The sequence below is a fragment of the Charadrius vociferus genome, unplaced genomic scaffold (genome assembly GCF_000708025.1).
Source record: "Charadrius vociferus isolate BGI_N301 unplaced genomic scaffold, ASM70802v2 scaffold198, whole genome shotgun sequence".
Classification (NCBI taxonomy): domain Eukaryota; kingdom Metazoa; phylum Chordata; class Aves; order Charadriiformes; family Charadriidae; genus Charadrius; species Charadrius vociferus.
Genome location: NW_009649951.1, coordinates 4,328,343 through 4,343,632, shown reverse-complemented (window position 1 = coordinate 4,343,632; position 15,290 = coordinate 4,328,343). Strand labels below are relative to the sequence as shown.

Sequence of the window (15,290 nt, the reverse complement as noted above, 5' to 3'; positions counted from 1 at the left end):
TTAGGCAGTTTCTGTTCTTACCCCTTCCCATTTTATTTTATGTATTTCACCTGCTGCCAGCTGTGGGTGCAGCTTCTTTAAGGTGCTGAGCAGACTTTTACACGGCTTCTTAGGAAACTGCTTCCAGTTGGTGCTCTTCTTATCATCTGATCTAAAACACAGGGAAGGGAAAAAAAGATACATAAAATACAGACCATATAAAAAAGAATAGCTTCCACAGCCCTAGGTTGCTTCATTTTCAGAATGTAGTAACTAAAAAAAAGAAATAATTTTGAAAAGAAATCTTGTCCCTGTCCCTATTTGTCAAAACTAAAAAAATGGGAGTGAAATAACTCAGAAATTAATTTTCTCAGATACAGAACAGTATAAATTGAGTTATGAGTAGAGTTTTCTCCAGTCTGTAAGGAGGATCTGCATTAAGATTTGATTTGGACTGTTCAGCTGAAGTGTCACTTGGCCGATTTCCCTTTCAGAATTTTTTATCAGTCTTGCTGATAAAAATTGCTAATTTAGGCACACTAATATGCGTGTGATTACTATGCAAAGTCTATACCACCATAAACCTGCCATATTGCTACTGATACAAATAAAGGCAGTTTGGAATACAACATGAACTTGTTACTGCGAAATGCTGGAAGACCAGTCTGGTAGCTTTATGGCCATATGGTACACTGTAACATGTCTATGGCAACTCAGTTCCCGCTTCAACCACAGGCTAGCAGGGACTAGTAAGACTGGGAATTCAGTTCACAGTTTGAAAATTATGAGGTTGATTAAGCAATGGGGTAAATTGGCCTAAAGGGATGCTCATCTTCGTTAGAAGGACAACGGGTACAATGCCAGGCCTTGTTTAAGCAGTTGGACGTAAAGAGAGAGAGAGAGTGGGGAGTAAATCCTGAGGACTCCTACACCTCTTTCTGGAAGGCAGAAGGTGTGGGAGAACTGCTGTAACAGGGGAGTACAACAAACCCTGTGGCCACAAGACTTAACCAGTTATTACCACCCAAGCCGACGCTGTCACTGCTTGTTTTGCACTTTGCATCAGTGTAATGTATGTTCAATTATTATTTGCTCAATTGGCATTGACACAGAACTATCTTAGGAAGGAAGCCATATTTCCAGGAGTTAAAGAAAAAATGCATGCTTATGGATGCCTTTGCCCACTTTTTCCCCACCATAATGGCATGCCTATAAACAATGTAAGTGGTACTGTTCCAAAAATGCAAGGAAAAAGAATTTTGCTATAAAAATAAAACAAAGTCTCAAATCTTTGCCCTAAAAAGGCTACTGTCCTTAACCAGCTTTCAATGTTACTTTCACAGAGATAGTTGAAAACATCCACAAAAAGGCATTAAGGAAGATGCTGAATGAATAAAAGGTCTTTAGTAATTTTTGGCAGTAAATTAAGATTCAGTCTATCATAAGGAATATAGCAGCAAACTTGCTCTAAAAAGATACTTGACAGACTGATGTACTAGAAAACATTCAATTTTCCAAATGTTATTCTTCTATTATGCAGTCTTTCAAAGTTAGCAACAGTGCTGTTTACATCTAAAAAAAAAAAAAAAAAGAAGCAGCAGCATTGTCACAGCAATAAAGAGGGGCAGAAGTGGACATGGATAAAATATAACGGAACATTAATCTTTACTCACTAATAACGTAGTGTTTTAGGATTCTGTATGATCTCCAACACAAAGTGCTTTATGAACATTTGGTTTTACCTACACATCTCCAAAATTGAAAAATAACCTCATCTCCAGGTTAAAAAAGTTTTATAATACACGTACTGACATCTCACATTTACCTAAGTAATGTTACAGATATCAAATTCCTCTGGAAGTCAAATAAGTGGTACAAATGAGATATATGCAAAATGCATAAAAGAAAAAAAAAATCAGTTGACTATTGAGAGAGAAATGGACTTATAAGACAGTGAAAGAAAAGGTGCAAAAATCTTTCCAGTTGAGTGCCTCATAAGGGGTCAGCCACTGGTAGATTTTTAGTTCAGTAACCAAACTAAGTAAGGTTGGTACTTGGTCTTTCTAGCAGTCATCCCAACAGAATCTTGACATTCTTATCTCCCTGCTAAATCCTCTCTCTCCTTCATTTTTCTGCAACCCAGTCTTCAACTTTAATTCTCCTTATGAACAAAAACATTCAGGCATTTGTCCCTACCAACATCTTCATATAAACAACTTATCTTCCTTGAGATTCTCCAATACATTTTTCTTTTGTAACACTTGCAGAGGGACTTTATACAAGGGCATGTAGGAACAGGACAAAGGGTAATGGCTTCAAACTGAAAGAAGGTAGATTTAGATTAGACATTAGGAATAAATTTTTCACTATGAGGGTGGTGAAACACTGGAACAGGGAAGTTGTGGATGCCCCATCCCTGGAAGCGTTCAAGGCCAGGTTGGATGGGGCTTTGAGCAACCTGGTCTAGTGGAAGGTATCCCTGCCCGTGGCAGGGGGGTTGGAACTAGGTGAACTTTAAGGTCCGTTCCAACCTAAACCATTTTATGATGATTCTATGATGATGAATTATTCTTTTGGTGGCAGAATACTTTGATATACAGTGATGAAAATGCTTTTTGCAGTACTTTTAATGAGGACCTCAGGGAAGGACAAAAACAATTAAAAACATAAACACTCATTGTTTTCTACTTTGATGCTACTAATGAAACAAAGTATTTTGGTAATGTAAAGGGAACATCTGCTTCAGTAGAGGAAGGGCCCTTTGGACACAATGAAAATCAATAAAGTATTCAACTAACTCATAGATCAAATGACTAATTCTAACTCAAGTTGGTAAAAACAAAAGTCAAGAGTTAAAAAGTGACATGAGATGAAGCAAAACTACATTTCCACAGAGAAAAGATGTGCACTTTATTTAGTGATTTTCACCCTCATCTTGAACTAGCTGAGATGTCTCTTTCTATTTATGACCTAACTAATTTAAAATGGAAAGGTAATTCACAAAGTTACTAAACACCCAAAACAAATGAATTTTCAATTCAGTTATTTGTACTTTCATTTAGATATATTACAGAAAAACAGAAGAGTTACTCCGAATTAGCTTCTCCTCAAGGTGAGAAGAAACTGTTCATGCAACACTTTCAATTTAAGAAAAGCATTAAAACCATAAAAATTAAGTGAAAATATTTTAGATTGAATGTAGTGAAGACACAAAATTTTGCTTGATTGATCTCACCAAAAATTTGGTGGTTGTAATTTGAGAAAAAATTATTTATTAACACTAACATAAAGTGTCCCAAGTGCAAGACAGCATCAAACACTATCATGAAGGGTCCTGAAGTGCTCACGTTCACACCAATAGTCACTGAACATATGCAAACCAAATACAAACATGGTAGGTCAAGGTGAAAATGTAAGAAATGGTGGGGGAGAAAAAAAAAACAACACAACTCTTCTTCCTCTTTTCTAGCTTTTGTCCCATTTCCCTAATAAGCAGTAACAGAAGTGGAAAAACAAACCAGAACACATTACCATTGTTACTAAATTTATAGCAACATCTGCACCACATTTTCATAGGCAGCACCAAGTACTGACCCTTGACTTACAAGTTTTAATTTGTGATGAAGCATTAGAAATGAGAAAAAAAAACAGAAGACAGTAAGAAACAAACCATATTGGATAAAACAATGTTTAATAGTTTTAACTCCTCAGCATTTCAGAAATCTGTTCATCTACAGATAAATGTAAAAACTCCATAGAACTTACATGTACACCATGTTTGTGTCTAAATCAATGCACACAATATCCTGTGGTGGATCGTACAGATCAAAGTATCGCGAATCAACTCCAACAATAAATGGAAGAGGTGCACTGAGTACGGTGGCCAGAGACAAAGGACAGAGGGGGATATATGGACATTGCCACTGAAATGGAAATATCATCTGAAGGAAAAATTAAATGAAATCAACGCATTAAAACAAGACAACAGATACTGTACAAAAACCCCCAAGAAGTTATATGCAGTGAGTTGAAATGCAATTGCTAAAAGCCTTGTAACACTGTCAGAAAAGAGTCTTCAAGTGTGACCACTTATTTACAGCACATCTCTTAGTTATCTATGTAAAAATGTTGCTCATTCTAATAGCTGTAATAATACAACATGCTAGGGCACTTTAACTAAATGCTATTGCTGGGAAAAATTATCATTTAGTGCATCAATCATTTTAACTTAAAAAGCCTTGTAACAATGGTGGAGTTTGAACTGATTTCTCTCACTGCTGTACAGAACACTTTGTACTTACAGCTACTACAGCTTCAGCAACTCCTGTCAACACAGCTGGTCGAAGAGAATGGAGGAGGATCTTGCCTTCTAGTAATACAAAGAGTAACAGAGTGGCACAGTTTTCCGGTCCAAGATTCATGAGCAGAGTGCTAAAGTTTGCTCCACTAAGGCGTCAGTGGGAAGGGAGAAGAGAATAAGAATGTTACAGGATTAAAAAAAAAAAAAAAAAAAAAAAAAAAAAAAAAAAAAAGAAGAAAAAAGTCATTACTATCAGACTTCTGACGACTGTTTGGGACTGACTAGTTGAATGGTGCTAACATTACCACACATCATATATCTACCTATCTATCTAATAGCTATCACCTCAATATGAGAATTCTACTGCCACAAAGAAACCTAAATTCTAATTCTGCTGCTAAAGAAACATATGCTATACCATGCTACTGCTGAGTTTGTGTTGTTTATGGCACTCTCTCATATATGCACAGGCACCTTGTCTTTGTAACAGTAAAAGAGATCTAAGTGGTTAACAACTAACTCAAGCACAAATAACACCAGCAGTTTCATATGATAGGTTACCTCAGGCAAAAATAATGAACTAGAGTATCCATTTGATCTTAGAATCACAGTATCAAATTCTCATACTAGTCAAGTAAAATCAATCCATCATTCTGATAGCAAGGTGTCCTTAGTTTCTACAGTTTAGGCTCCATTTCATTTGTTTGGATTATACACATTTAGACATTGTAATGACATCTGTAAGAGCACACAGGTGTAAAATCTGTCCTTAGAAAAGTGCTTACATGTTATTTTGCAGTTTGGTGGCTGGCTGCAATTCTTTACTTAACACACTGTGTAACAGATGTGATTAAACATGGGATTCTTCTGTCTACAGAACCTTATATCATAACGTTTAAGAGAGAGGAAAAAATAAAAAAGGGAGAATATTTTGGGTTTTAACTTAAAAACAAACCAAAAATCAACAAAATCATCCAAACCAAACCCAATGTCACAATCATAGGTAGCTCCAGGCCAGCCAATGCAGGCAGTATCCACAGAGACTGCATCAACCTTCAAGCACAAAGACCAATTTTTAGGTATAATTTTGAATTTCCAAAATGTTTGCACACTCATGCATTGATTGATTTCACATAGCTGCTTGACGTAAATGTCTCTCTTAGATCCAAAATGGAAAAAAAACCAAGATAGGCTGTTTGTTATCTGTGCTATTAAAAATTTCTTTTGCTTACTATACAGGTTCTGAAAACACAAGATATTTAAATACATATACTTTTTTCCTCACAACCTGCTGCTTCTTCCTTCAGAGTTCCTACAATAATCTGGCAATTCATCTTTATTTCAGGATAATTAGTGATATTATTCTTCAACAAGGGACAGGTCTATGCCAAAATAGTATTATAAATGCATATTGAGCTTTCTGTTTATAAGATCTAATAATACTGCAATGTTTGGCTTCCTTCTATAACTCATTCCTATTTGCCTCTGAATTTTTCAAGTAGCGTACATTCAAAGCATTAACAGTAATACCTTAATGGCAATGGTGTAGAAACTGGCTGAGACAATATTAACGCATCATGGGCAGAAAGCTGAAACACAAAGTAGTATATGATTGATATGGACAACTCCAAAATTAACACGGTATAAAATTCCAATATAAATGTATATCCACAGTCCCATAAACTGCTCAGCAGAGTCACAGTGGCATGCAAGAAGCACAAATCAGAGACAATCTTTGGGACTTGTGTTCACTAGGTCAACAGAGCTTGTATTAGTCACCAAAACGATTCTCAGAAGTTACAGGAAATTGTCTGTGACTCAGTGTTGAACATGTAACTGCTGCTAGGTGATTAAACAGAGAAGCACAAGAGACAGTGCCATGGGGGACTAACCTTTGACCCACAGCAGAGAATGGACAATTAAGTGAAAGCCAGAAAACACACCACCCCCTCAGCCCCCCCAAGGAAATGCAAATGGTGCCTATAAAATTAAAGGGTAATATTGGGCAGAAATTTCAAAAGCGCAAGTAGGATGCTGCTGCCATTTGCACCACCTGAAGACTGAAATAGTCTCCTTTGCTAAGTTACCCCAGGTTTGTATCAGTGAAAGAGAAGGCCAACCCATCCACCCCCTCCCCTCTCCCTTCCAGCAGATGGGTAAAAAGCCTAAAGGAAGAAAGCAGGCTTTCAAAAGTAAGAAAGAGGGCTTGCTGTTATTGTAACTAAAAATGGAAGCAAATGTTTTGCTTACCTGCACAAGAATTCTTGGCCTTTGTGGTGAAGGGAAAGGTATATTGTGCATAAAATGGGATATGTGCCTTAAAAGAGAACGAGATGTTAGAAAACCACCCCTGGGGACTAATCAGGGACTGAAAACAATGTTAATTACATGGTACCATGTTTTAGAAAGGCTGTTAAGATTTATTTATTGTTTTGGTAAGTTTAAGAACCTATGTACACAAACTGAAAAAAAGAAGCTCCATTCACTCACATTTCATGCGTGAAAATTAATCCTGGCAGCTTCAGATATGTATGCAAAAGATAAGAACACACTGGCATTTAGGCAAGCCATTTAAAATCCCAGGCAGCCTAGCCCCATTCTACAGCTTCTAATGAGGTTTAGCTAAGAGAAACTATATGGTTCACTGCCAGATGTCTAATACAGTTTTCAAGGTAACATCATATTTCAGAAAACTTTTAGCATCCTCTACGGAGTTTATACATACACACACACACAAAGCTGCATTAGTTGCAGTGCTTGGAAACAGACACAGATATTCATTGCTAATGCACAGAGTCCCTGAGCTTTTATTTATTAACCTAAAATGCATGACTGCAAACATTAGCACGTATCTTATAGCTCAGCCATTTACTGTGTTTGATGTAGTTAAGAGAAAGGTAAACAGGCGTGACATATTCTAACAGAAAAGCCACAGTAAAAGCCAGTTCACTTTCCTGGCACTGCAAGAGCCACCACTACTAAACAGAAGCAGCAGTAATTTCTATCAGTACAACATAAGCTACACAGCGCAAGCAAGGGGATGGAGCAAATATGCCAACTAATTAAGTGTGACATAAATAAACCACGTGACTTCTTGAGCTGATATAACTACCCTCCCACATTAACTTGAAAAATGTTTTACGTACTTTTCAATGGGAAGAGGATGAGGCCCAGAGACAGAGAGTTTGTAAATGAACATAAGAAATTTTCTAAACGCTTCAAAGAAAGGCCAGTGTGAGAGAAGGCAGATGCATTTGTTGGAATTGATGGACTTGGAAGTAACCACTTTCCTCTCTACAGCTGTCAGGAGACCCAGCTGCAATTGTTGTTTTTCTGTTAGCAGCTCCCGGGGATAAGGCTCATAAAACTGAATAGCAGCACCATAAACCTAAAAGATGAAGAAAAACAGCTGAGCAGACCGAGTATTCAACAGGAGACTGGGTTAGAACTTTTGCAGCATCCTTAAGTCTTTGGTGTTTGCACACACACTACAGTGCTTTCGCTGGTAGCTTGTGCAATGAGTTTTCATTTATGTAATATACACAAAGTATCCTTATAAACCAAATGCTTCGGACTCTTGTGCCTCTCCTTCTTTTTCATTGCACTTTCCTCAACAAACTATTCATACTTAGTAAATTGAAAGGGAAGGAACCAGACTGCATGCTGTGACAAAACCCCATCCATTAACGGTTATGGTCAAAAAAAAAAAAAAAACCACCACCAAAACAACCCCTCATGAAATGCTTGTGTTCAGTAAATTCTCCCATCATTAGCATGCTAAACAATACAATTATTTTAGCTTTGACTTCACTCATTTTATCAAGCTAAACAGCTACCTACCTTTTCTAATATTCCTTCCCAATTTGTCAGAGTTTCATTAACTGAATTATTCTGGTAAGCTTAGGAAAGAGAGAACAGGGAAAGATGGATACCACAGTATATACCTCTCAGAAAAATACTGACAGCTACTGCACTCTTCCTTGGAAATGAAGACTTAATATATTGGAGGAAGACTTCTTTTGTTGTTTGGAAATAGAGAAGTATATAAATTCCCCTGATAGGGGACTGAGGCAGTGTGGAAGTTGAACTGTTATCACTAATAGAGCCAAACTGCTGTTTATTAGTCACAGAGAGCTAATCACGTTACAATCACTTATTCCCTTGTGCAGTTCACACACACACACAGGCACAGCTGGCAAGCTGAAGCAATAGCTGGGCGAGCAACCCCCAACAAGTGCTCCTTTGCTTCACCAGGTGTACCTATAACCCTGTAGTCTCTGTTTGTGTATAGCCTTCTCGCATGTGGGATGAGTCATGCAATGCTTTTCTTGGTGCCTATGTGTGCTGGTGGGCTTATACAGATTTGGCCGATGGCTGGTGCTCTTAATCTGTCACTTCACGTGAACTCAGCAGGATCACTGGCCTCAGGAGCTCATCAGTTCTTCAGTCTTTCACATGCTGCCTCTCAGCACACACTTTTCCTCTCCCTGCCCTGCTGTTTGCTGCTATTTTTTTCGTATTCATGCACATAGATAGCTACAGAGCCCAATTACACAAATTCACACAGAAACAGCTTTTAAGGTAACCACAGGAAAACTGTAACAACTTATACATCACTAACACATGTGGTAAGTGAACAACTCTTTAACACGTAGGCTACATTTCCATTCCCAGAAACTTCTTGAAAGCACAGGGAAATCCATGCGCTGTGAGTTTTGGTTTTGTTAAGTGTACAGTTCATCTTACATGGGACTAAACAGCACATACTCTTCCAGCTATTTCCCGTTTGGTTTACTTCCTTCTTATATGAAGACTTAAGAAATACAATTTTAAAAGGGAAGCATTTAACAATATATTTTGTGTTATTTCTCAAACACAGAAGAAGCAATGCCTATTTATGTCCACAGCAGTGATCTGAACTAAAAGCAAAAATAGTCACAGTGTACAGCCATACCTTTTCTGCAGAAGAGCAGGTCAGTACAAATGTTGAGAACACCGGTAGTGGATATTTGGTTTGAGGGTCCCAGCACTCAATAGTAGCTCCCATAGGAAGGCAGAAGAGAGGTACAGATTCTGTCAGTGGGAATGACTCATAGTTCTCTTGAGGATATCTGAAAATTAAGCCTTCAGAATGGGAGAAGGAAAAGTAAGCACATTTGCTCTGCAAGCCCTAAATTCTAGAATCATAGAATGGTTTAGGTTGGAAGGGACCTTAAAGATCATCCAGTTCCAGCCCGCTTGCCATGGGCAGGGACACCTCCCACTAGACCAGGTTGCTCAAAGCCCCATCCAGCCTGGCCTTGAACACCTCCAGGGATGGGGCAGCCACAGCTTCTCTGGGCAGCCTGGTCCAGTGCCTCACCACCATCATAGCAAAAAAATTCTTTCTAATATCTAATCTAAATCTACCTTATTCCAGTTTGAAGCCATTACCCCTCATCCTATCAGCTGAAATAACGTACGCAATATATTTTCCACAATATACAGCAAAGTCTATTGGTTATCTGGACCTTATAACTGAACACTACAACTGCAGAATAAGAAAGTTTCTCATTTGACAGTAAGACTATGCCATCCAAGTAACAATCACTTAAAAATTGTGTATGAATACTGAAGCACTCCCTTTTGGTAACTGCTCAAAAAACAGTACATAGTAAAAACTAATTAGTGAAGATTTTTACTTTAAACCAGTTGGGAATTACCTGTGCTATTTAAATGTGCCATTGGAATGGATTTTATTATAAAGAAATTCCTGTGAAGAAAGTGAGAATTTATCTACCGTAAAAACTGCAGCAATACCTCCAGTGAAAATAGGATGAACTAGCTGACGGTCCATGTTTTGCACTAATCAGTCAATATGTTCAATTTAAACACATTGTTTATTCAGTTTTCAGAAATATATCTAACCCTTGCTGGTAGAAAATAGGTACACAAGCATTGGTTTACTATTGCTGTTCATCTAGATTATTTATGGTACACTGACTTCATTATCTATGCTTTCCACTTCTACTTAGTAGTTTACTCCTTTCAAAGGAATTTGGTGCATTTAGTGCTAAGTAGAAACTCTTTTCAAAGGCTTTTTTTTAATTATCTGAATGTAATCTTATCTAAATAATCATCTGTAGCAACGCATCAAAAACTTATAAAAGCCAGACTTAAAAGAAAAGCCTTTTTGTCATTTAGTGTTCAGAATATTTTTTACTCTCCTCAAATAAGAAACAAGTGAGTGGTTGTGGAACTGAAGGGAAGAAATACATTTAAGTTTCAAATTAAATGAAAGATGTTGCATTAGCTGTGAGAGACAGAAATAAATATGAGTAAGGCTGAATGGAATTTTTAATTACTCCTCCATTATCACCAACATAAGAAATATGAAGTCTTTTGTTACATCTGAAATGCTTGCTAAGCTTTCCACTAAAGCTCCTAAGCTATCAAACCTGTCACAATAAGAACTAAATTCACACAGAACAACGTTATTCCTATTAAGCCTCCCCCCAAGAAAAAGTGATGAGAGCAAAGAAGGCATTATAGGCGTTCATTTCAATGATATGCTCTAGGAACAGAATTCTGACAGACAGCACTTGAGCTCTTAAAATTATTATTTGATTTATACAAGGCATTTGAATCCTTCTGTTAGTGTGTATAGACAGTCTGGTTCTAAAATTACTTACCAGCTTTATACGCTAAAGAGTTAGAAGCCGGCACAGACTTCTTGTAACAAAGGTATACACTGGAACCCCACTGAAAGATACAAGTTTCATCTTAGAACCAGCAAAGACAACCGGCAGCAGAGAAATCAACTATAAGTATTTGAATATACTCCCACTTACAAACAAAGCAGACATTTAACTAAAAGGCGCTACAGAATAAAATGACTGGTGGGCTGCCGAGTGCATGTAAATGATGAAATCGAGAATTCACCCTTCTCACATTCTTTAGACATTACAGGATTTACATAAAATAATCACATCACCAGAGCCTTTGACTTATTCCAACAGAAGAACAGGGAAAAGTGAAGCACATCATTTGCAGCTTCACATTTTCTTGGTTATTTAAAAAAAAGACTCTTATGGGAATCTTATCAGTGGAAGTGAAATTCTAAACATCATAACTTGAAGCTTTTATCATACTTCCATAAACTGGTTATTTACACAGTGTTTTTGCAGATTGTCTAAATACAATCTACCATTTGAAAAAAATTATATTTCATTCAGCCTGAGTAAACTAAATGTAAAACAGACTAAGTAAAAGCAAACTGATTGAAAAAGAAGTACATGAAGAAACTGTAGGCAGTAATTAATGTTCTTACATGTATTAGTAACATAGGCATTATTAATAACTAAGAAAAAAGCATTTGTGATTCATCCCGACAGTCAGCATCAACAAAGGGGGGTGGTGGGAACAATGATAAAAAAAAAAAAAATATTCATCACACTACTCCTAAATAGCACCTAGATATGAATATACAAACTGAAGTAGTGAGTAATCAGTATGAAGAAGTAATTCTTAACACTGAAGGAAATCAGAGCAACAAACCCTACAAAACTGAAGTCTCACACACAGTATATAGACTGAAAGAATTATGATGCAGTGACAAAACACAATTATAACAGTGCTAAGAAGAGTTCAAAGAGCTATGCCCTTGTGCTTGTTTGTTGGGTTTAAAAAAAAAAAAAAAAAAAAGACAAGAGAGACTCAAGCTTTTAAATACCTACCATACCACAATTTAAATTCTTATCAACTTTGCAGAATGTATGAGGAGGGGTTTCTCCTTTGCTGGTAACAATAACACAGATATCTGTTACTGCCAATGAATTTTGAGGTCGTATTGGAGGAGCCCTTCGATATGTGATAAAGATCCGTTGAGAAGAAGTTGAACTGTTGTTAACATTAGCACAACGACCATAAGGAGTAGCTTGAATAACCTCACAGCCTGAAATGATGCGTTCCTTCCCTTCATATAGAACTCTGCAGACAGGAAGGAAACAAAATATTATGTGCATTCAAATATATATGAAGTCACTTGGACAAATTCACAGAAATTGTCCATCCATTAGCACCCTATGTCATCATTGCAACATTCTAGTGTGCATTTTATATCTTGCCTTTGTCATGCACAATTTGAAGCAAAGAAACTGTTCAGAAATATTTAAATATTGTAAGAAATCTCTGTGGGAACAAATCATAGTTATGGAAAAATAAAATCAAGCCACACTGAAAAGGATTTACTTACAGAATTAGTAGGAATGCTGCACTACCAGTGAAGATTACATACAAAGGAAACTTCAAATTGCTTGCACACATGATACCTGATAATTTCTTAAAAATTATTTCCATCACTAAAAATGTCTGGAAAGTCATTTCAAGCTTGCTTTTTTTTTTCTTTTTTTTAAGGAATGTTGTTGGAAAAGAACAACAGAAGACAGAAGTCTGCTTCCTAGATGAATTTTTACAGGGGAAAAAAAAAAACCAAATCCAGTAATGATTTACATTCATAGCTTGAATAACATTCCTTAAGGGAAGGGGAAGAAGGGAAGATGAAATAATACTCCATTTCACAGAAAAGGAAGAAATAATAACTACATTTGACTATATTCCTAGAAAGCAGAATATAGTTTACATGGCTGTACAGCAACATTCACATGGTACCTGGATTTTTTAGCCAGATCACTAGTTTAGATCACCATATGCTTAGCAAAAAAAAAAAGATCCTTCACAGCAGTTAAATGAGCTAAAACTTTACACTCTGATTTTTCCCAAACATAAAGCTATTAGGAAGCAACCACGAGAAAAAATGTGCAAGTCAAACTATACAACACAGCATATTTCTATGGCACAGATGCTATGACAGGGCAAGCTTTATCTCCCATTCCACACCCAAATAAGCAATGGTTCCATTTGCTTGACACTCTGTAGTATGTACAGGGTACTTGCCATGTTCAAGCGAGTTTTCGTCTTCACAATACATGGCAATATTCAGGATAAAGGTAACACATTAAACCTCTGTGGGCAGCTACAGGTCACAAAATACATGTAGTCCATAACAACTTTACTTTAAAATAAAAAAATAGCCAGGCAATGTATCTTTTACTCTCCCAAAATATCCTTGGTTAAATGTTTGGTAAGACTATTAGTAAGTATATATTTGAAAACTTAAAAAAGTCATATGTATAAGCTAAAAAAAGTCTTTTTCCAGATGCAACAATTCTCAGAACTTTCAAAAAATATATACCCTTAAACTTCCCAAATTACTTAAACACTACTATCCATCTTTAAACTGGCATATGCAAATATTACTGGTCATTCTGAATCCACAGAACATGTATCTTGTTGTTGTACTGCGGATATATGTGAACTACAATCCTACAATATTTTAATAAAGCAAAGAAATCACATGTGCTGGGAGTGTATTGATGTAGCTACCGGGCTGCCATGTAAATTTGTTCAGCTAGTTCATGGAGGACAATATTCTTGCCCTTGATAATGGTTTTGGTTGTAAAGAGTCTGATCATCACTCTTTTGCTACATTTAAAACCACATGTAATCTCAGGTTCACAACCAGCCTAATACCAGTATTTCCAAGTTGCAACATTAGTTTTAACATCCTACCTACTGGTTCAAGATACGTACAGAGAAAGTACATGTTATTCAACTTACTTCTGACCTAAATAATCCAGACAAATATGTATTATGCTATTTTTATTGGGTCACCTGCTTCATAAAGTTAAAAAAAGAAAAAAAAAACCAAACAAAAAACAAGCACAAACCTAACAACGACAATGGCAGCAGTTCTCACGCCACCTTCATTGTGCATAAAGAGTTTATACGAATTCTTCACATTACTGCCTTACATTAATCTGAAGAGAATATTAACAGAGCAGTCTCCAGTGGAAGTTTCAGTTCAGTTTTATTTACATACATATCGTGTATTTTAAATAAAATCTAAGAATTTAAAGGTATTCCACAAACATTTGTCAGCTGACAGCTTTTGAGGAGGAAAACCATATTAATCAGACAATTCCAGCAGTTCAATTTAATAGCTTTACAAGTATTCTCAGAAAGATGCCTAAAGACTGCAGAATTTCGCAGTTGTGCAAACACTTCTAAGAGGTAAGGGGCTGACCAGTGTTCAAGACTAACAGTGGGGTCACCTCCCATCAAAAGCAAAAAGAAAATGAAAGCAACTCTCACCCCTACATATATAGCAGCAGAAGAATTATTAAAACCACACCATTTCCTGACCTCATGCATAGTATTGAATTTACAAAAACAAACAGAAGAAAACCACCACCCACGTATCGCTCAAATTAAACAATGATTTTACTGATTCAGACAAAAATATTCAGAAGTGATGCACAAATATTTAACATGACACCCTGGATATACAAAGTCCTCCTTGAGAGAGTAAGTTTACTCCTGCTTGTTTCAACTTCTCAGTGTCCGCCTTCAATTAATTAGTACTGATCAGGTGTGGTGGATTGACCCTGGCTGGATGCCAGGTGCCCACCAAAGCCTCTCTACCACTCCCCTCCTCAGCTGGACAGGGGAGAGAAAATAGAACAAAAGGCTCATGGGTTGAGATAAGGACAGGGAGATCACTTGACTTGGGGAAAATTAATTTAATTTATTACCAATCAAATCAAAGTAGGATAATGAGAAATAAAACCAAATCTTAAAACCACCTTTCGCCGCTACTGTCCCTTCTTCCCAGGCTCAGCTTCACTCCCTATTTTCTCTACCGTCTCCCCCCTCACGGCGCAGAGCAACAGGCAATGGGGTTGTGGTCAGTTCATCATGTCATCTCTGCTGCTCCTTCCTCCCCAGGGGGAGGACTCCTCACACTCTTCCCTGTTCCAGCGTGGGGTCCCTCCCACGGGAAACAGTCCTCACACCCATTCTTACATCAACAAATAACATAAGCATCGTTTGCTGACATTTCAGGAGATCAAAACTGAACAGCATTATCTGTTTATTTCCACCATGACTTAAAAAAAGAAAGTTTATGATTAGC

At 37.0% G+C, this 15,290-nt stretch overlaps 1 protein-coding gene across 1 annotated transcript in view; it reads right to left on the bottom strand.

Annotated features, from left to right (window-relative positions):
* Nucleotides 1-15,290, bottom strand: part of DENND4C (DENN/MADD domain containing 4C) — a 48,354-nt gene that overhangs the window by 28,332 nt on the left and 4,732 nt on the right. The window contains 9 exon segments of the mRNA XM_009891505.1: nt 51-151; nt 3,745-3,920; nt 4,281-4,425; nt 5,810-5,868; nt 6,530-6,596; nt 7,426-7,667; nt 9,234-9,403; nt 10,951-11,020; nt 11,995-12,247. Coding sequence (XP_009889807.1) covers nt 51-151; nt 3,745-3,920; nt 4,281-4,425; nt 5,810-5,868; nt 6,530-6,596; nt 7,426-7,667; nt 9,234-9,403; nt 10,951-11,020; nt 11,995-12,247 — 1,283 coding nt within the window.